Source organism: Pseudophryne corroboree, chromosome 4 (assembly GCF_028390025.1).
Source record: "Pseudophryne corroboree isolate aPseCor3 chromosome 4, aPseCor3.hap2, whole genome shotgun sequence".
Taxonomy (NCBI): Eukaryota; Metazoa; Chordata; class Amphibia; order Anura; family Myobatrachidae; genus Pseudophryne; species Pseudophryne corroboree.
The window spans coordinates 610043065-610064009 of NC_086447.1; the positions used below are offsets into that span (position 1 = coordinate 610043065).

The window sequence follows — 20945 nt, forward strand, 5'->3', positions numbered from 1 at the left end:
TGACTTTTGCTGCACTAATCGGTCTATTGCATGGTCCCTACTTAACATTGCCTACATAGCATTGCTAACTCTTTCATTACTCCTATCCCCGCTATTCTGTACATTTATTGGAGCATATTCTTTGCAATTGTGATCAGTGTGAGCGGGCTTGTCAGCACCGCTCAGAAACACCGACGTGCACGTTTCGCAATTGCTTTAACAAGGCGCCTTGTTAAAGCAATTGTGAAACGTGCACGTCGGCGATTCTGAGCAGTGCTGACAAGCCCGCTCACACTGATCACAATTGCAAAGAATATGCTCCAATAAATGTACAGAATAGCGGGGATAGGAGTAATGAAAGAGTTAGCAATGCTATGTAGGCAATGTTAAGTAGGGACCATGCAATAGACCGATTAGTGCAGCAAAAGTCATAGAACTTAGAGAGCATTAAGTGCCTGACACGGGGATTAGCTGATTACCAACAAACGGCAATCAAACCTATCTCAGCAATATCTTTAGAGATCAGAATGGATTAGACAATAACAGATTATTAGGAATTTATAGAGCAGAACATATATGTGAGGCATAAATCAACCTCATTTGAATGCAATTGAGGATTCATTTTATCCATCTTTGCCAGTGCAGGTTAAAATACCTCGCACAGCTGATTACTCTGCCTCAATCTGTGATCTCCGTGATAGGTGTTAAGTCCTCTTTCACAGCCCTTATCCACTAATAATAGTGGGATACGGCTCTAGGTGGTACAAATAATATTACACTGAGACTATTCATTAATATACACATGGTATGGGACATACTGACTCCCGCGTAATAGGTACGTACAGACCAGCAGTAATATTATATAAATTGGCTGGAAAGTTGTAACCTGCCATAATAAAGATACGCTTATTACGGGAAACAATAATTATATAGGATGTTCCCTTGATACAATGTAGATGGGATCTCAGTGAAAGCCCTATATCCATTGTAGTTCTAGTTATCAAGTCCCGATCTGGCAGTACCGCTAATTATAGAGCCTGCAGTCTGAATATACATTTATATATTAGGGTGACACCAAATAAGTGGTAAAAGTATAAGTGTTTAATGAACAAATTTCAGACATAGGTGCTGTGTATTGCTAGGCATAGAGCCCGCAGTATGAACTTATGTGTCTAGGATTGTATTAATTAATTGATAGAGACATGAATGCTTTCTAATAAACCCGAAGTGCACATAATATTTGATAAGATAGGTCCATTACCTATGACTCGAATTCTCTTTCATCTATACATGGGGTAGAAATCACTGTATATAGGATTATAACTGGGGTTATTACCTCTAGACCCCATTTCTCAAATATTGTACCGTGACTCAGCTTTCCACCACATTTAGTGGTGGAGAATACTCAGTCTGTGTAATTAGTGGATCACATCTTGTGTATAATAAACCATATGAAATTAATGGGGAATCTGGATGTGACAGAACTGTGATAATCACATATAATTAAATATTTACATCTATAGCTATCCACTGAAAGGACAAACAAGAAAAAAAAATCCATATACAGTTACCACATGTATTACTCATGATCCATAAATTAATATTTAATTAATTAAGCAAATAAATCAGGCATTGTGTATCAGTTTTTATTTATTAATTTCTTTCTCTTTACATTTGTGAATTAATTCACGGAATTCACACAAATTTGCACATATTTTTTCACACTTATGTTTCTCAATTGCAATATTTTAAAATGACACTACTAAAAGTTATCTTTTAATGAAACTTGTTATTCATAATAAATGTAAATAAATTTCTTTCCTTCTCCTTGAGTGCGCCAACAAAGAGACAATCTTTCCCTGTCCTGTGTTGATACCCCCAGTTGCCCTGGGGGAGGTGTACCAGGTTCCTCTGGCCCTCCTCTCTGCTACTTTTGACCCGTTGGACTCAGGGCAGCACTGGTTGGATTTCTTGCCTTTGGTGGTTTCCAGATTCTGGGGTCACCTGGGCATGGTCCTTCGGGCCTTTCCAGTGTGATTCTGGTAGTGTCCTCGTTGGTTGTACTGTGGACTTTCTGCAGGCCTATGGATGGGCCTTTGGATAATCACTGTTCGGATTCCCACAGACGGGAATGAGCAGCTTCTCTACAGGCCTGGGCCAGGTTGCTTCATCATCCATTTTCTTGGCTGCTTTAATGGTGCAGGTTATGTCCCCTCTGTTCCTTCTGCTGGTTTAGCTTGGAGTTCTTTGGGACAGCTTCTGATAAGGCCCCTGTTGCACAGCTTGCAGAGAAGCCTTGTGACTTCTGCTCTGACCTTTGTCAGATTTTTAGGTATTGGACTGCTGGCTTCAGGTGTCAACGCCTTCAGGTGTAAGGTCCTTTGTGCAGTCCAGGAGCATCCCCACCCTTGAGTTGACAGCTTTGGGACGTCCCAGTGTAATGAATCATGTGCCCCCTAGTTGACAAAAAAGAAAATAGGATTTATCAAGGTAAGAACATAAATGCTTTCTTTGAGTCCATAGTGGGCACAGGACGCCCTCTTGGACGCACCTGCCCTGTTGGAACTTCTTCCTGTATGTGGTGGTGTGTGGCCGGTCATCCTATGAGTGTATCTCTAGGATCGATCCTGTCTCCACTTTTCCAGCTCCTGTCCGGGGCTTGCTAACTAAAACTGGCAGGCCTGCCATTGGGGACAGGATATAGGTTACAGAGAGGCTGGGGCATGCTGGGAATTGTACAGTATGTGACTTATGCTAGTTCTACTGTTTATGCTTTTCTGATTGTACATTATATCACTTCCCATTAAATATTCACTAAATATTCACTAAAGTACTGTATTTAGAACTTCAAACAGCCTACCGGCAGTATAATACTTGCCTTTCTCCCCCCCACTAAGCATTCATATCTCAAATCAAAAATATATTTTGATGAATTTATGCAGAAGATAGGAGGTCATTATCTGTTTTTGTTTCAATTAGATTAGAGATTCCACAAATTTGGTAATAGGACCGGGAATGTCTTAACAAAACTTCTATGTAGCACTTGTTCCCTTATGGTGACCCATCCCTTCAAAACACCTCAGGATGACCTAACCACTTCCAGTGCTCTGATAGCAGAAGTCATGAAATCCTTTTATGAAACATTATACTCTATCGCAAGGACTTTAAATTCTACTTACTCCAGCTTCCTTTCATTCTTCATCCAGTCTGAAGAATATTCTACCCTCGTCTCCATCTGTTCCTGACACCTACCCTTGTCACGCCTTCCTATTTGGACACCTTGCCTGGCTTCACCATTTCACCTGAAACTGCTCAGTTTCTTTAATCTCTGATTACCCTTGATGAAATTCATAAAGCTATTAGTTAAACAGTTAAAACCCGACAATGCCCCAAGACCAGACAATTTCAATGGAGATTTTTATGAGATTCTTTCCTCCAGCATTGTAGAATCGGGTTAAAGTCTTTAATAAATCTTGATTATTAATTATTAACTAAAATCTTGGCAGACCGCATGAAACTGATTTCCACTCACTTAATTCATCCTGGACAATCTGGTTTATATGGGGACATCATTCAGTGCTAAATGTCTGTAGAATTATTTCATCTATTCACTTTGTTTCCTCATCCACCTTTCATCAGCCTATCTTGATATTATCCATAGATGTCAAAAAGGCCTTCTATTAAGTAGTGTGGCCACGCCTATTTTATACACTAAAGCTCTTAGGGTTCCCACAAGCTTTTTATAAATGTTCTAGAATTGTTATACTCCAATCCTCAGATGAAGTCTCATGTAATGGCTTCTTATGTTTGCCAGTTACCATTCAGGAAGGGGCAAGGCAGGGCTGTCCTCTTTCCCCACTCCCCTTTGCAGTGGGCCTTGAGCCACAAGAGAGAGTGCTGAGAACTTCTTCTTTCAAAGGCGTTTAGGTTGGTGATGTAGATCTAAAAATTGTCTTCGCAGATAACATGCTGCTGTTTCTTTCGGACCCAGTATCTTCTACAGTATTCCAGAAGTATTGAAGATAATCTCAGGTTTTGGCTCGTTTGCAGGTTATAGGATCAACATTGTCATATCCGAATTGCTTCCTCTATTTTCCTTCTTCTCTACTTTCAATAGTTTCTTCTGCTGATGCCTTCCATATAGCTTCATTTCAAATCAAATACTTAAGTGCTCAAATTACTGCAGGTTTACAGGTGTCTTCGTACATCTAGCTTCAGTACGCCATGCACCTCGAGATGCCTGGCATGAGTGAGCCGGCAGTTCCACATTTTACGTCTTTTTTTGTGCTAAAAATGCGTCTTATACAAATCGCTATCGCGATTAAAACACACAAGCAGACTCTGCTGATTAAAATAGCATGCCTATATTCTGTGTGCGACTGTGGCTGTATCTGCATACGGAATGTTACATTAGTGTTTTCTAAGATGCACCGTACATCACATTTTGTTCGATGACACTTATTGTTCCTGGATTTCACTGAATATGAAACTTAATAGAAACCCCTTCTCATCTCCTTATGTTATCAAACAGTTCCAATTTCCATCATTGAAAGGATAATGGCCTTAAATCCATGGGGCACGGTCTTCCAGTTTTCAGATCTTCAAGAAAAATTCCACCTCCGCATTCCAATTTGTGTGTGTATGTATGTATGTATGTGTGTGTGTGTGTATATATATATATATATATATATATATATAATATAGATTCACTGCTGTATAATATCTCTACAATTGTTCACTTCTCCGTCCCTGATTTCTGACCCATTACTTAAGGTTCTGAAAAACTACACATACGAGGACAAACTCTGTGTTGCAAGTTCACTATGACTCTACCTTGAGAATCTTGAATTCTGCCTATTTAGAATGTGTGTAGTTAAAATGGCGCCGGATGGGACCCTGGTAGTCGAAATAATGATGCCGGAGTCCCCGACCGGAGGCATAATGCCAGCATCAAAATCCCATCAGTGATAGGGATCTCGACTTCAAAATACAGACGCCTGGAATCCCGAACGTTCCTTCAGCAGAACGTACTCTTAAGGGTGCAGGGATGGGAAGGGGCTGGTTAGGTACTAGGGAGGAGGGGTTAGGCACCAAGCGGGGTGGGTTAGGTTTAGGCAGCAGGGGAGGGTTAGGGTACTTTCTTGGGGGCTGTTGGGGTTCTGATGGACGGGATGCCGCTGTCGGTTTTCTGATTGCCGACATCCTATCCAATGGTATATCATACCGAATCCATTTAGAAGACGTATATTTCTGGACGATTCAGAGACCATACTTATCTCCAACTCAACGTACACATTTATTTACTAATGCTAATGGAGAATGTCCTAAGTGTCATCTGGGTTCTGATACTTTTTCATTGCATAATGTGGGAAAATGAAGCGTTATTAGAACTAAATTATGTATTTTATTAATTACATGCCCGTCTCTTAGTTTCAAGGTACAGTTAGCAAGTGCTACAGTTTTCTGCACAAGTACAGTATAATTTTTTTTTTTGTCCCTGCCAGCTTCGTGCTTCATAACCGGGGTCTCCATATTTTAGGCAGCACGTATTTCTATCTTGGGCACTGATTGGAAGCACAGCCTCCTTTGCCTGATCTTTAACTACAGTTAGCTGCAATTTTCACTACGACATGCATGGTGATTGTCTAACAGATCCATAAACGTGAACAAGTGGCAGACAGTCTCGTTAGGATCTTTCAGACTATGCAGTCGCCCACACCACTTTGTACGTAATCCCACCCTGCACGCAATGTGTCACAAAGACATCTCAAATTGTGCCTCAGTACTTCCCAAATTCCACTCTCAAAGCACATTAGATGCCACCCCAAGGCCGTTTACACTCCCATCCAACATCACCACCTGCTTTAATGCAATGCAGAGAATAAATCAGAGTGGAAGCAGGATCCTGGGAGCCACAGGTAGAGGCTGACTGGGCTGCAGCCAACCTGATGTCAAACACTAATATTTATACCTTAGCTGATATTTGTAGACTTTATTGAGCTTGTAATTAGAAATGTGCACCGGACCAGTTTTGATGGATTTAAATTTGGCTCTGATTCGTCATCTGGATTTAGATTTGCTGTGACTGGCGTTGAATTTGGAGGATATTTTTTTTTTAAATTATCCAAAAATTCTAAAATCACATAATTTGGGCCATTTTTGTTCCTAGACTATTATTAACCTCAATATCATTAATTTCCAGTCAATTTTGAGCACCTCATGGCTCACAATATTGTTTTCACCATTATTTGCCAAAGGCTGCAGTGAGCTGTCTGGTTACTAAACGACAGAGCAGGGGCACAAACACTTGGCAATTTATAGCACATCTATGAAACTTTACCACGCAGCAGTGGCCGAAATGAAAGGTGGTACAAGATGTAATTGTCTTTGGGCCCTCCCAGCCACCCTTATGTTGTATATTTTAAAGAACATGCACACTTTATCAAACCAAGCATAGGAACTGCCACTTTTGTGGCTGAAGTTCTTTGTTTGGGCCCCCACAAAACAAGCTATCAATTGACAACAGCTCTACAGTGTGCAGATGTCATCATCATTACCATTGCCACCCTTTTTAGTGTGTACATCATTCTTGCACAATATTAATTCAGCCCCGCTGGAATCCACCGTTTCAGAAGTCTCTTTACTTTGACGTAATTGTCAGGAAAGGCCTTTCTCGTGTAATTTCCAGTTCATTTTGAATAACCTCTTTTACAGATTTTCAGGAAGTAGCCTTCCACGCCATTTGCTCACATGGTTCCCGGCTTTTCTGAAAGCTCTCCGAGCACAAACTGGAGGGTGTGCAGCTTAAGTCATTGCAAAGCCAGTTTGTACAAGGGTTTTCAAATTGCCTTTTTTTCCTTCCAGTACTTGAAGAGTCTCTGTTACATGTCTATTTGTACAGTGTCATGGAAATAATCCTCCTTCATTATTTGGATGGTGACCATATCAGATGAAGTTATAGTAGAGGTGTCACTAATGTTGGTCAATTCAAAATGTTGGGTTGACTTATCTGCATCACCACTGGGTATTTTGGGAAAACTGATCTTTTTTTCTGGCGGCTGCTGAAGAATCTGAATGAGAAGTCGTAGTGCCATATGTCACTTGAGCTTCCAACTTGCTCACTAGGAGCTCTTTGTATCGCTTAAGATTTGGATCAGTTGGAAAGAAAGACACAGCGACTTAAACCTAGGATCAAGAACGGTTGCTATAATGTAGTAATCGCATTTCAAGATATTGGCAACCTGTGAATCCTAATAAAGCTAATAAAGGACTTGATGTAGACGTCCATCATGCTTTGAGGATACACTCTGTTTTAATCTCCTACTTCAGTTTCTCCAGCTGATTTTCCAAAAGCCTAATTAGGGGAATCACCTTACTCAAGCTAGCAGTGTCAGCACTAACTTCATAGGTGGCTACTTCAAAGGGTTTGAGCACCTTCCACTGTGCTGGACTAAGGCAAGTTCCCCCTCCTCTCCCAATGTCATGGCTTGTTATATAGCTATGGATGGCTTTTTGCTGTTCCTCCATCCGCTGAAGCATATAAAGGGTGGAGTTCCACCTTGTTACTACCTCGTGCTTCAGTTGATGGCAGGGCAAATTAAACTGTTCTTGTAGGTGCTGCAATCTCCTGCATGCTATTGCTTAATGCCAAAAATGTCCTGGAATTTTTCAGACCACAAACAGCATCTCCTGCATCCCTCTGTCATTTTCTAAAAATTCCTGCACCATTCATTTGATTGTGTAAGCAAAACAGGGGATGTGTTGGAATTCACCCAGCTGTAATGCTTTCACAATATTTGTGGCTTTATCAGATATCTTAAATCCTGAGAAGAGTCTAAGTGGGGTAAGCCATGTATCTATGACATCTCTAAAAGGTTGTCAGCAGTATGCGTCCTTTTGAATCCAGGGATACATAGAGTAGCCTGCCTCTGAATGAGCTGGCGTTGTTTTAGATTCTGCTGCTGCTGAAAGGAATTCACCCACCCAGTGAACTGTCAGTCATGTTTACTTTGCCCACTACCGCTTGTTCACATATCTGTGGTTAAGTGGACAGTGGGTAAAATGGCATTGTAGGCCAATAATTAAGGTTATTTTAAAGTCCTGGTACAGCTAAGGAATAGGTTTTCGGCTAAAATGGAACCGAGATGGAATTTGTTACCGGTGACACAGCACCTTAATGAAATGTGTAAAATTCACTGCATTAATGGTGGATATTGGACGCAGATCTAAGGCTAGCAAAACCTTGATGGTGTCAGTGATCCACTATGCGACTGGCAGAGAGCTGTCATACTTGCTTCCCCTTGCAAAGGATTGTCTCACAGTCAATTGATTTTTTTTTACAATACTTCTAGTAGTCTTCTCAGTCGTCCCTTTCTTGGATGAAGAACCACCCCCAGCAGCAGCAGGTCTAGCTCTCAAGGATTCTTCTGAGGAATCCTGGAATGGGGAGGAGTCACCTAGCCTTAACAAATTGGATACAGGACTGCCCCTGATGATTACTGTGGATACTGAGGATGAAAGTGTTGGCAGTGGAGATTGCAGGTGCTGGGATCTAGTTGAGAGAATAGAGCTAGCTGATGCTGGATTGCTTGTTATATTTTTTAGTACTTTCTTTTGACGTTATCAATAACTTGTCATGAGCTTGCTGGGATATGCTTAAAGTCCCTACCTCTACTACTTTGCTTTCACAAAGGCTACAGATGGCTTGACAAGTTTCAGGATTTGGGTAAAAACAATTCCATACATCCGAGATGGATTTGTTGGTCCTATGCCTAGGCATGACAATGGCCATCTTCTTATTACCAAGAGCTGCTTCCACTGGGCTTGACTTGCACAAACAAAATCTTTAACATCCTCATTAGCACCAGCGTCGGCTACACAAATATCCCTTTCATCCTCTTGCAATTCCACAGTGGCGTCCTCAAGTTCTATGTCAACAGCTATACTTCTGCTGCTCATCCCCACATTTGAAGAGGGAGCAGAAATGCTGAAAGGCGGCTTCTCTGTGAGTACAGTATCAGAAAAGTCAGGCTCACACATAGCAGTCAAGTACACACTTAGACCCTCCCCAATTTGTGACATTTCTGCTTTTGAACACAGTTTTTTCTACTGCATTAGTGGTTTTCCAAGAAAAAACCTGCATGGATCAAAGGACTTATAGATGGTGATGCACATGAACAAAATGCACTTGAGTAAAGCTCACAAACCAACCAGTACAAATACAATAGCTGTAACAATAGAAAATTTTATATAGATTTCATTTTTAATCATTTCCAGCTGCATGTATCGCAGCTTATAAGCACACCAATCAACCAGTACAAAAACAACAGATGCATTTTATATATATATATATATTTTAAAAATTTTTTAATTTATTTAAACTTGCAGCTCGGTTTGAACTGCGTGGATCACAAGGATTATAGATGCATGTGAATAAAGCGCACCAAACAGTACCAACAATAGAAATGTACTGTATATCTTTCTTTTTTTCTGTTTTTTATTTATTTTATTTTTTAACTTGCAGCTCGGTTCACACTGCATGGATCACAGGGCTTATAGATGCACATGAACAAAGCACACCGAATGGTACAATTTACAGCAGAGTATATCGCAGCACACAGCAGCATGCCCTCTATACACAGTCACTATACAGCACAGTCTCTTGTGAGTCTGGACACAGCACAGCCAGTATTGTGCAGCACACAGCAGAGTTCAGCATGCTCCCTTTACACAGTCACTATAGAGCACAGCCACTTGTGAGTCTGGACACAGCACAGCGAGTATAGCAGACTATAGCGCAGCATGCCTCAGCGTGCAGTGTGTCTCCTATACACAGTCACTATCCAACACAGCCATGACCCACTATACAGTGCAGCCACTACAGCAGAGTATAACGCAGCAAAAACGACAGAGTGCGTTCCAGTGAAATGGGGCCATGTCCCGGCCCTGGCAACTTCTATGGAATCTAAGTCCCGCGAGAATCCGACGTCGGGAAGATGTTGTTCACCCTCTAATGGGAATCCGAGTATGGCAGTAACACCCGGGCTGTGGACTCAAATTCCAATGTTCAGAGCGGTTTGGATTCTGTGGAATCTGAACAGCTCATCTCTAATTGTAATAAACAGCTATTTTGTTTTAAAGAAGTATATTTCATAAACTTTGTCAAATCTTTTGTTTCCTTGCAGGGTGCTGGACAAGAGAAACTTGGCATTTACGTAAAGTCCGTTGTGAAAGGAGGTGCTGCAGAAGTGGTGCGTATTAATTTAATTTAATTTTGAATCCTAAGATTCACTGTCAATGTATTTTGTGTAGAATCTGTTTGTGTCCACTGGTACACTTGGAGAATCCTGGAGACTAAGCTTCATTGGCAGGACAAATATAATCTGTAATGCAGGTCTCTCATTATGTAAAAAAGGAAATTAAATCCTTAAGCAGTCATTATACAGCACAGCCACTTGTGAGTCTGGACACAGCACATTCAGTATAGCCCAGCAAGCCACTATACACAGTCACTATACAGCACAGCCAGTATAGCATAGCACACAGCAGAGTGCAGCATGCCCCCTATACACAGTCACTATACAGCACAGCCAATATAGCAAGAGTATACAGTAGCACAGCAGAGTGCAGCATGCCCCTATACACAGTCACTATACAGCACAGCCAATATAGCAAGAGTATACAGTAGCACAGCAGAGTGCAGCATGCCCCTATACACAGTCACTATACAGCACAGCCAGTATAACACAGCAGAATGCAGCATGCCCCCTATACACAGTCACTATACAGCACAGCCAGTATAGCACAGCACAATGTAGCATGCCCCCTATACACAGTCACTGTACAGCACAGCCAGTATAGCAGAGCATTGCACAGCACACAGCAGAGAGTATAGCGCTGCACACAGCAGAATGCCACCTATACCCAATCGCTCACTTTAAAGCACAGTCACTTGTGAGTTTGAACACAGCACAGTGTGTATCAGCGTGCAGTGTGCACCCTATACACAGTCACTATCCAATGGCAGTGTGTGTTCCGTTGAAATGGGGCGGAGTCCTGCGAGAATCCGAGACTTAGATTCTATATAAGTTACAGCGGCCGGGACTCGGCCCCACTTCACTGGAACGCACGCTGCCGTTTGCTGCTTTATACTCTGCTCTACTGGTTGTGCTGTGTCCAGACTCACAAGTGGCTGTGCTGTATAGTGACTGTAATAGTGATGCAAAACTTCTTTAATGTCAAAATATGTTAAACTTGTATAGTGTATATGGCTCTCTTCCTAATACTTATTTTATTCTGGCTAGATCTCTATTATGGGCAAATGTCTAAAGCTGGATACACAGTAGATGATGTGTCATCCATTAGCAGATTGGACGGACATAGCAGGTACATCGTCTAGTGTGTACCTGCTATGTCGCTGACGATGCGCGCTCCTGCTTGTCGTCAGCGATACAGGGCCGATGGAAGACCTTAAATGCAGCATGACCCCCTCTCCGTTTCTACCGGCATCAGCAAGTGCGTATGAACTTGCTGATGCCAGGTCCCATCACCACGATGTTGCTGGGTACACACATCGTATAGTGTATGCCCAGTTTAACAGTATTAAGTGTAAGAAAAGCAGGAAAATAAACATGGAAACACTGGTCAGGATTTGTTGATTATGCATAAATTGTAATGATTTTATTTTTGTTACGAATTTTTAGGATGGGCGTCTAGCTGCAGGAGACCAGCTTCTTAGTGTGGATGGAAGAAGTTTGGTAGGACTGTCCCAAGAGAGGTAAAGATTGCATGCTCAGATTGTACTACCATGACAGTAGTAAGGGCTGTATCAAGAAGGGAACATAACATTTTAATTATATATGTTTCTCTTACAGCAAGGCTAGGGCACACTGGTTCATGTGATTGCAGATTTAATTGGAGCTTGGCACTTAAACTACTGTAACTTTAAAATCTAAGTGCCTACCCCTTCAGACCCACAATTCCAGTGTTCTTTACGTGCCCAAAGGAGTAGGGCACGTTTTGGGAGGCTGATATGCAGTCTCCCTGTGGTATATTTTTTTTATTTTAATACATTTTTAGTGAGCTGTCCACGGTTTGTAGCAGTGGACAGCGAGGGGGGTCCATTGGCTGTCAGCAGCCTCTGTGGCTGGTCGTGTTGCAGCCGCATCAGAGGGAGAGTTCATCAACGTCGCTCCCTATTTGCACCCCCCATTCTTTGAAACGATGGCTGGAACCTGGAGACAGTTGCGCATACTCACCATTTTAGACAGTGCAGAAGTGCATAGCTGTCCCTTATGGCCACCACCATTCAGCAGGTCTCAGTGGCTTCCTCTAGGGAGTGCATACACAGGCAGCAGTGCTCTGGTGCAGAATCCCTGGAGAATCACAGGACCAGCTCATACCGTCACCCTGCAGTCTGTTGGGTGCCAAATGGCTGCACTGTTCTGATTGGTTCCGGTATGAATGGTTGACCATGTTAAGGTTGACAGTCATTAGGTCGACCACTATTGGTCGACATTGACATGGACAAATGGTCGACACATGAGAATGGTCGCCACATGAAAAGGTCAACATGGATATTTTGAACTGTTTTTGGTGTCCTTTTTCCGTAACATAACCAGGGACCCCAATTAGTGTACCGCGTCCCCTTGTATGGCTTGCCATGCTGCAGGCAAGTTGCCTCGCTCCGCTACAGCTGTTACTGGCACAGGTTACTATTCCCAATAGTACTACACGTGGATGGTAAAGTATGAAAAATGTAAAAATCTATTTAAAAAAAAAAAAAGCAATGTCGACCTTTCCTTGTGTTGACCATTTTCACGTGCCGACCATGACGACCAATAATGACTGTCGACCATCCAAACGAATACTCTTGCGATTGGCCGCCTTCTTGCCGGGCACTACTCCGTGTGTGCCACATACACATGCTAGCTCTCTATGTACTTTCCCTCACATGGTAGTTGCACAGTACTACAGTGCGGGATTTGGAGTATTGGTCAATATACATTAGGTCGACTCCATATAGTCACCACCCCATATAGTCACCATGGACAAAAGGTCGGCAGGTTCAAAAGATCGATATGTTTTGTTTTTTTATGGGGGTGGGGGTTCATATACCACAATGCCGGCGCCGGAACTCCAATAGTGGCTGAAATGCCAACCATGAAATCCCAACACCCTGCATTTCTCCGGCTGGGTCCACAGGTTATCCACAGGATAACAATGGGATATGATGGAGCAATAGCGGATTAGCACCAAACGATCACAAGCTTTCAGTCCTCCCAAGATGCAACGGGGCCTGTCCATATATCCCCGCACACTGGCTCAGGCAAATCAGTTTTTTGTTTGGTGCGGCAGGAGCCGAACCATGGTCAGAGGGCTGCTGTTTTTGCCAGCCCTAAGCTTTTATTTTATTTTTTCTAGTCTTACTATGTTTGTGAGTTATCTTTCCTAACAGTGTCTTATACACATATTGGAAAGAGTCGCTCCAACAACTGTCCACCGTGTCGCAACCACGCTTACCCACGGTACAGTGCTGTCTCGGCGGGCGTCTGTGTCGGATATACTAGCAGGTCCAGCAGACGTTACCAGTCTGTGGCCGGAGCAGGGGGGAAGGTAAGGCATCGGTTCCGCTTAGAAGGGGAATATGGACACAGCCGCACTGGTTTGGGAGGAGACTACCAAACAGTAGCTGGCGCGCCGCCACCACGGGTGCTCCATCGCTAGGCCTTAGGGATCATAAGGCACCAGGAATAGTATGAAGCTGCGATCCCTAGGGTTGATGTCAGCGGTGTGGAGTCAGACTCTCTCCTGGTCACCCCTCCCCCCAGTTCATGACCAGTTTCCGTCGGTCTCCCGCCATGAACTGTTGCCTCACTTCCGTCTCAGATGCTACCACGAGGGGTCTCGGTCGCAGCATAAGCTGCTGCGTCTGTGTTCACTAAAAAGCTACTGCGAGGAGACCCGGTTGCAGTACAGGTGTCTGTGTGACTGAAGCGTCTGTGTACACCTAAAGTTCCCAGAGTGACAGTGTACACTAGTAGCGTCTGGGTCCAGTCAGCATTCGCTAATGTAGTGATCGATCTTGGAAGTGAGGTGAGTCTCCCTGTATCCCACTCTACTGAGTACGGGTTATACAGCACTTAATTTCTATCTACTTTGGTTAGTATGAATAGTTAAGTTTAGTGCCCATTGCATATGAGTCTGTGTACATTACTGTGGTTTTCTTCGCATTGCGTCTGAATACATTAAGATTTGTATAGAACAGAATGCAGTAATATGTACTCCTACATACAGTACTTAATGTGTTTGTAGTTGATAATATGCTCGTATGACTAATATATAACATCTGACTGACTGCTAGTGTGATTGCTGACTTTATATATGTTTGTCAGTGGTTTCTTCTGAACCTCAATGCTGGTGCATGGGTAGGGTCAGATTTATATTACTTTAAATGGTAAAGTGATTACAGTCACAAATTGTGTAGTACACTGTGGAAGTGCTGATTATTTATCATGTCTAAGAGCGGCAAAAGTGACGAGGTTACACTGACAGTAACACCAACACTCGTATCATCATGTTTGTCCTGCAAAACGGTATTATCCTCTCAGTATCTGGTACAGGATGGTTTATGTGCAAATTGTATTGCTTTTCAGCAGATTACAAGGCAGATCCCTGTTCAGCGTCAGCTAGAGCCACCTTGGGCAATGTTTGCACAGACCTTGTCCAGTATAGCTGAACGGGTAAATCCTACAGCTTCAATACCAGGCGTAGGGTACACTATTAACCCATACATGCAGCTCTCTTCCTACGGTATAGCCCCAACAGCTTCTCCAATGAAACAAGCTGATAAACAGAGTGTAAATAAATCCTCAAATTCACAGGCTACACAGGATGATACATCAGATGATGATAGCTCTATCTACTCTGCTTCAGCATACGAAGAACAGGAAGAAGGTATCGGCTCAGTGGATGTATCAGAATTAATTAGAGCAATGAAGGCTATTCTGTCCTTAGAGGATTCAGCAGAGCCGGTGTTAAAAACTAAGGCACCTGTGTTTAAACGTCCCAAAACAGTTAGGATAGAGTTTCCAGGATCAGATCAGCTGACGGAAATCATGGAAGAAGCTTGGGCTACACCCAATAAAAAATACAGAATTCCCAGAAAATGGGATTCCAATTATCCGTTTCCAACTGGGGACTGTTTAAAAAGGGAAGTGCCTCCTAAAATAGATATGCATGTCATTCGATTAGTGCGAAAATCTATATTGCCTTTGCCGTCAAAGTCATTAGATGATGTCACAGACAGAAGACTGGATGGGTTTTTGAAAACCATATTTTCTCTGTCGGGGGCAGTCATAAGGCCAGCTATGGCTTCAGCTTGGATGGCAAAAGCAGTAACTGAATGGGCTGAGGGTACTGGAAGACGGGCTTCCAGCACTTTCTAGGAAGCAAGAATCCCATATAGCTCACATGAAACAGGCTGCAGTATTCTTGGAAGAAGCGACAATAGATATGGATACTATTGCTTCTAAAGCATCAGCCTTTTCAGTAACTGCTCGTAGAGCAGTTTGGTTACGTACATGGAAAGCTGATTCAGAATCAAAAAAGGTTCTGGAATCTTTGCCTTTTGCTGGGAATATTCTGTTTGGTAAGGAATTGACAGATATTCTGGAATCAGAAGCAGAATCCAAAAAAGTCCGGTTTCCTGCCACATATGACCCAGGCCTAAGGGTCCGGTTTTTCGTCCATTTCGGTCGCAAGAAAAAGCAAAAGGAAAAAGTGAACGTAAGCAACCCCAATACAATAAGTTTGGTAAGGCAAAGAAGCATTGAGCCACCAGAAGGCCAGCTTCGAAACCAGAAGATAAGCCATCAGCCTGATGGTGCGGGCCTCCGCCTGGGGGACCCCATGGTAGGGAGCCGACTACTTCTTTTTGCACAGATATGGCAGCAGTCTACAACAGATGCCTGGGTGCAAGAAGCTGTATCTCTGGGTTATGTTTTCCCTTTCAAGAAGCAACATCCTTGAAGGTTCTTCTGCACCAGCCCATCTCGGGTAGAGGCGAAGGCCAGAGCCCTGCAAGAAGCAGTTCAGTCAGGAGTAATTACTCTAGAACCCCCTGCACAACGGGGACAGGGTTTTTACTCCAACCTGTTTTTGGTTCAGAAGCCAAATGGGTCGTTTCGGCCCATTCTCGATCACAAAATGCTAAACAAATACATTTGGGTACCGCGGTTCCACATGGAGACGTTGCGCTCCATAATTTTTGCCATGGAACCAGGGGGTTATATGGTATTCCTGGATATACAGGATGCTTACCTACATGTTCCTATAGCACTGTCTCATCAGTGTTATCTAAGGTTCGCCATTCTCCAGCAGCATTTTCAGTTCCAGGCTTTACCCTTTGGGTTAGCCACAGCCCCCAGAGTATTTACCAAAATTATGGTGGTTATGGCAGCTTATCTCCGCAAGCAGGGAATAAGAATTTGACGACCTTTTAATCCTGGCACAATCCCAGGAATTGCTCCTGGGCCATCTGCAACAGACAATAGCTTGTCTACAGGAGCACGGATGGCTCCTAAATTGGGCAAAGTCATCTCCATTTCCGTCACAACGGATGATTCACTTGGGGGCTGTATTGGATTCAAGTCTTCAGAGAATATTTTTACAAGATATCCAAGGTGCATTTAAGGACTCAAGAGTTGTTACACAGTCAAACAATATCAATTCATGCAGCAATGCGAATGATGGGTTTGATGGTGTCAACATTCGACATGGTGGAGTATGCACAATTCCACTCAAGACCTCTGCAGCGTCTGATTCTGGCCAGATGGAATGGAGTACATCAGACAATAAAGAAACAGACCATAGTACTTTCAGAAAAGGTAAAAAGGTCATTAGCCTTGTGGCTACAGACATCCCATCTAGACAAGGAGAGACCCTTTTGGATATCAGATTGGGAGGTCCTGACAACAGATGCCAGTCTGCAGGGCTGGGGAGCAGTGTCCAGAAAATTATGGTTCCAGGGACAATGGACCAAAGAAGAAAGTTGCCTGCCAATAAACCTGTTAGAACTTCGGGACATATTCTTGGCACTGATTCAGGCAAAGGACACTCTGCAAGGAAAACCAGTCCAGATCCGCTCGGACAATGCAACGGCAGTAGCGTACCTCAACCATCAGGGAGGAACTCGCAGGCAAAAAGCAATGAAGGAGGTAAGTCCCATACTAAAGTGGGCAGAACTCCATCTTCCAGCATTGTCCGCAGTGTTCGTTCCAGGAGTCCTAAACTGGGAAACGGACTTTCTCAGTCGACACACCATTCAAGCAAGTGAATGGGCTTTACACCCGGAAGTAATTCAGACTCTGGTAGACAAGTGGGGTTTGCCAGAGATAGATCTCATGGCGTCCCGTCTGAACAACAAAGTGCCAGCACACGGGTCAAGAACAAAGGATCCCAGAGTGATCTTTGTGGACGCCTTGTCAGTGAAATGGGACTTTCATCTGGCATATCTGTTTCCTCTGATCATCCTGCTACCCAGGGTGGTGAGGAAAATAAAACAAGCAAAGGGTGCCCGTGATTCTAATAGCTCCGGCTTGGCCCAGAAGGCATTGGTACATAGATCTGCAGAGGATGTCGATGGATGCGCCAATTCTGCTCCCTCAGCTTCCAGATCTACTGAGGCCAGGGTCCTTGTTATCACAGGCATTTGGATCGACTGTCATTGACGCCGTGGCTCTTGAAACCTCTATCCTGAAGTCAAGAGGATTCTCACAACAGGTAATTCAAACTATGCTTAGAGCAAGGAAACTCTCCTCAGCTCTCATTTATCACAGAATATGGCAGTCCTATATTCATTGGTGCAGTGAAAGAAATATAGACCCAATATCTTTCCAAGTTTCCAGGGTCTTAGATTTCCTTCAAGCAGGAATGGATAAGGGTTTGAAGGTGGCTTCCTTGAGAGTGCAAGTATCATCATTAACTGTATGGTTCCAAAAGAAAATTGCCAATATACAGGATGTGCGTACTTTTTTCCAGGGATTGCTACGCATTCAACCGCCTTTTGTTCCTCCTACAGTGCCTTGGGACTTAAGTTTAGTTCTTAAAGCTCTTCAAGTTTCTCAGTTTGAACCACTTAATAAAGTGGATATTAAATGGTTGACCGCTAAAGTTCTCTTTCTACTGACTATGGCATCAGCTAGAAGAGTGTCAGATTTAGGAGCGCTGTCATGTAAATCTCCTTTTCTGATTTTTTATCCAGATAAAGCAGTTCTCAGAACTAGGTCTGGGTATCTTCCTAAGGTGGTATCTAAATTCCACCTTAATGAAGAAATTGTAGTCCCGGTTTTTCAGGTATCGGGACTTTCTGCGGGAGAAGCGTCGCTGGACGTAGTCCGGGCATTAAGGATCTACGTGGATCGTAGCAGTGCCATCAGAAAGACAGATTCCCTTTTCATTCTCTACGGAAGAGAGGATGGCTTGCTACTAAACAAACGCTAGTAAGATGGCTTCTAATGACGATTTCAGAAGCATATTCTTGAGCTGATCTCCCTGTTCCGGCTAATGTCTCTGCTCACTCTACACGTAAGGTAGGTCCTTCATGGACAGCACAACATGGTGCTTCAGCAGAACAAATATGTAAGGCAGCCACATGGTCTTCCATTAACACATTCATTAGACATTATGCCTTGGATACTTTTGCCTCTCATGACGCTGAATTCGGGCGTAAGGTTCTCCTGTCCAATCAAGAGTGTCCCTACCACTAAAAATTGCTTTGGGAAATCCCACTGTTATCCTGTGGATAACCTGTGGACCCAGCCAGAGAAATATACGTTATGGTAAGAACTTACCGTTGATAACTGTATTTCTCCTATGTCCACAGGTTCCACAGAGATCCCACCCTGACGTACCTTATTTGAGGATCTTTTTATTCACTAAACTTACTCTTCCTTTTTGTATGGAAGGGTGTGCATGTGTGTTCTTCTTGCCTGAATAGGGCTCTACATGATGCTCCTGCCTTATTGCTTTGGCATCCAACTGATTTGCCTGAGCCAGTGGGCGGGGATATATGGATGGGCCCGTTGCATCCTGGGATTGAAAGCTAGTGATCGTTTGGTGCCAATCCGCTATCGCTCCATCATATTCCATTGTTATCCTGTGGAACCTGTGGACATAGGAGAAATACTGTTATCAACGGTAAGTTCTTACCATAACGTATATTTCGATCATAAGTATGTTGGTATTTTCACTGTTTGCCGGGGTGGTGGTGGTGCTTGAGTTAGGTTTAAGAAATCTACGTGTGAGGGTTAGGCTGCGATAAGAGGCCACATAACAGCCATTCTCTGCGCCCTCCACTGGCTGCCTGTAAGATGGAGAATCATCTTCAAGTTTGGCTTACTGACTTTCAAAGCTCTACATGACCAGGGTGCAAGGTTCCTAAAGCAGCTTCTTAATTCTTTACTGCCCTGCTCCATAACTGCAATCTGTAGATGAAGGACTTTTAGCAGTACAATTGTGTCCTTATACACTGTAGCGGGACACATACTTTGAATCTCCTGTAATTCATCTGGGAGTCGAGCTTTTCGCTCCAACTCTATGGAATTCTCTTCCCCGCACAGTTCGAGAGGACCCCACTCTAGTGGAACATAGAGAATGCATTTCTTCACGTTTCTATTGTGGCAGGTCATCATTCTCTGCTCTGTTTTTCCCGTTTACTACAAAGGCACCAAGAGGGTAATTCAGACTTGATCGTAGATGTGCTAAATTTAGCACATCTATGATCAATTTCACAGACATGCGGGGGGGACGGACGCCCAGCACAGGGCTAGTCCGCCCCGCATATCTGGTTCTGCACCACCCCCTCCCTCCCCCGGCACAGGTACAAAAGCATCGCACGGCGGCGTTGCTTTTCTACCTGAAGAGTAGCTCCCTACCAGCACAGCTCCTGCACGCTGGCAGGGAGCTACCAGTCGCTCTCCAGGTTGCAGCGGTTGCGTGTGACATCATGCAGCCGCTACGGCCCGCACTGTCCGGGCACACCTGCGTTGCCCAGACCGCCTGTCAATCAGGCAGAGGCGATCGCTGGGCTGAGATGCTGATCGCATCTTTGGCATGCGCCGACGCACTGCGGCGCTTGCGCAGTTCAGATTGCCCACTGTGTGAAAACGCACAGCAGCGATCAGGTCTGAATTAGCCCCAAGTCTCTAATTTCAGGCCATACCATTCAATATCTCCAAGGCTCTGCACGTTTTCAGCAAGTTCATGTGAGTGATGGTGGGTTTACTGCACAAGGAAAGTATCACAATCATACCTTCTGTAGACCATTCAGTGTGCCAGGTTATATTCATGGAAATTCCAGGGGGAAATTATCCAAATTTCAACAAGATGCTCAACATCTCTCTCGTCTCATTTTCTCGTTTTGTCCGACAGTATGCGCTCATCAATTTCTCCATTGTTGGCTGGTTTCCTATAATTTCCTCCAGTGATGATTCACTAAAATTGGGTCATTGTGTTCCTTAGGAGGGGGATGCCGTAGCATTACATTTTTAGCTTCACTGCCTTTAGTCACCATCGGAGACTCAGCTAATCAATGTGCTCGAGATCTGAGTCGCCTTTCTGGCTCTCTTACAATAGCAGTCCGTCCTGGCCAGACAATTCGTATTCAGTCAGACAATGCCAATGGGGCATTTGTAGATCTTTAGAAAAGCAGAAAAAGTGCTATGATGGTGGCAGCCCAAATCTTTTCCTGGGCATAGAACTTTGTTCCTAACACTCTAAGAAGTGTTCATTCAAAAGGTTAAACAAGGACTTTCTTAGCAGAACCATGTTTTTTTCCAGGGATGTGGTCTCTCAATCCAGGGGTCTACCAATAGTTTGGTTAGAAGTGGTGTTTTCTGCAGGTGGATCTCAGATTGTTTGACGCAACATCAAACTTTAGTACAAAATCCAGGAACCCTCTGGATTTT

At 43.6% G+C, this 20945-nt stretch overlaps 1 protein-coding gene across 21 annotated transcripts in view; it reads left to right on the plus strand.

Moving 5' to 3' along the window:
* The window catches only part of AFDN (afadin, adherens junction formation factor), an 866421-nt gene that overhangs the window by 713927 nt on the left and 131549 nt on the right, over positions 1 to 20945 (plus strand). For all 21 annotated transcript variants that reach the window (XM_063917625.1, XM_063917611.1, XM_063917620.1 and 18 more), the window contains 2 exons: positions 10164 to 10229; positions 11682 to 11755. In XM_063917625.1, the coding sequence (XP_063773695.1) occupies positions 10164 to 10229; positions 11682 to 11755 (140 nt within the window). The remainder of the gene's footprint in view (positions 1 to 10163; positions 10230 to 11681; positions 11756 to 20945) is intronic.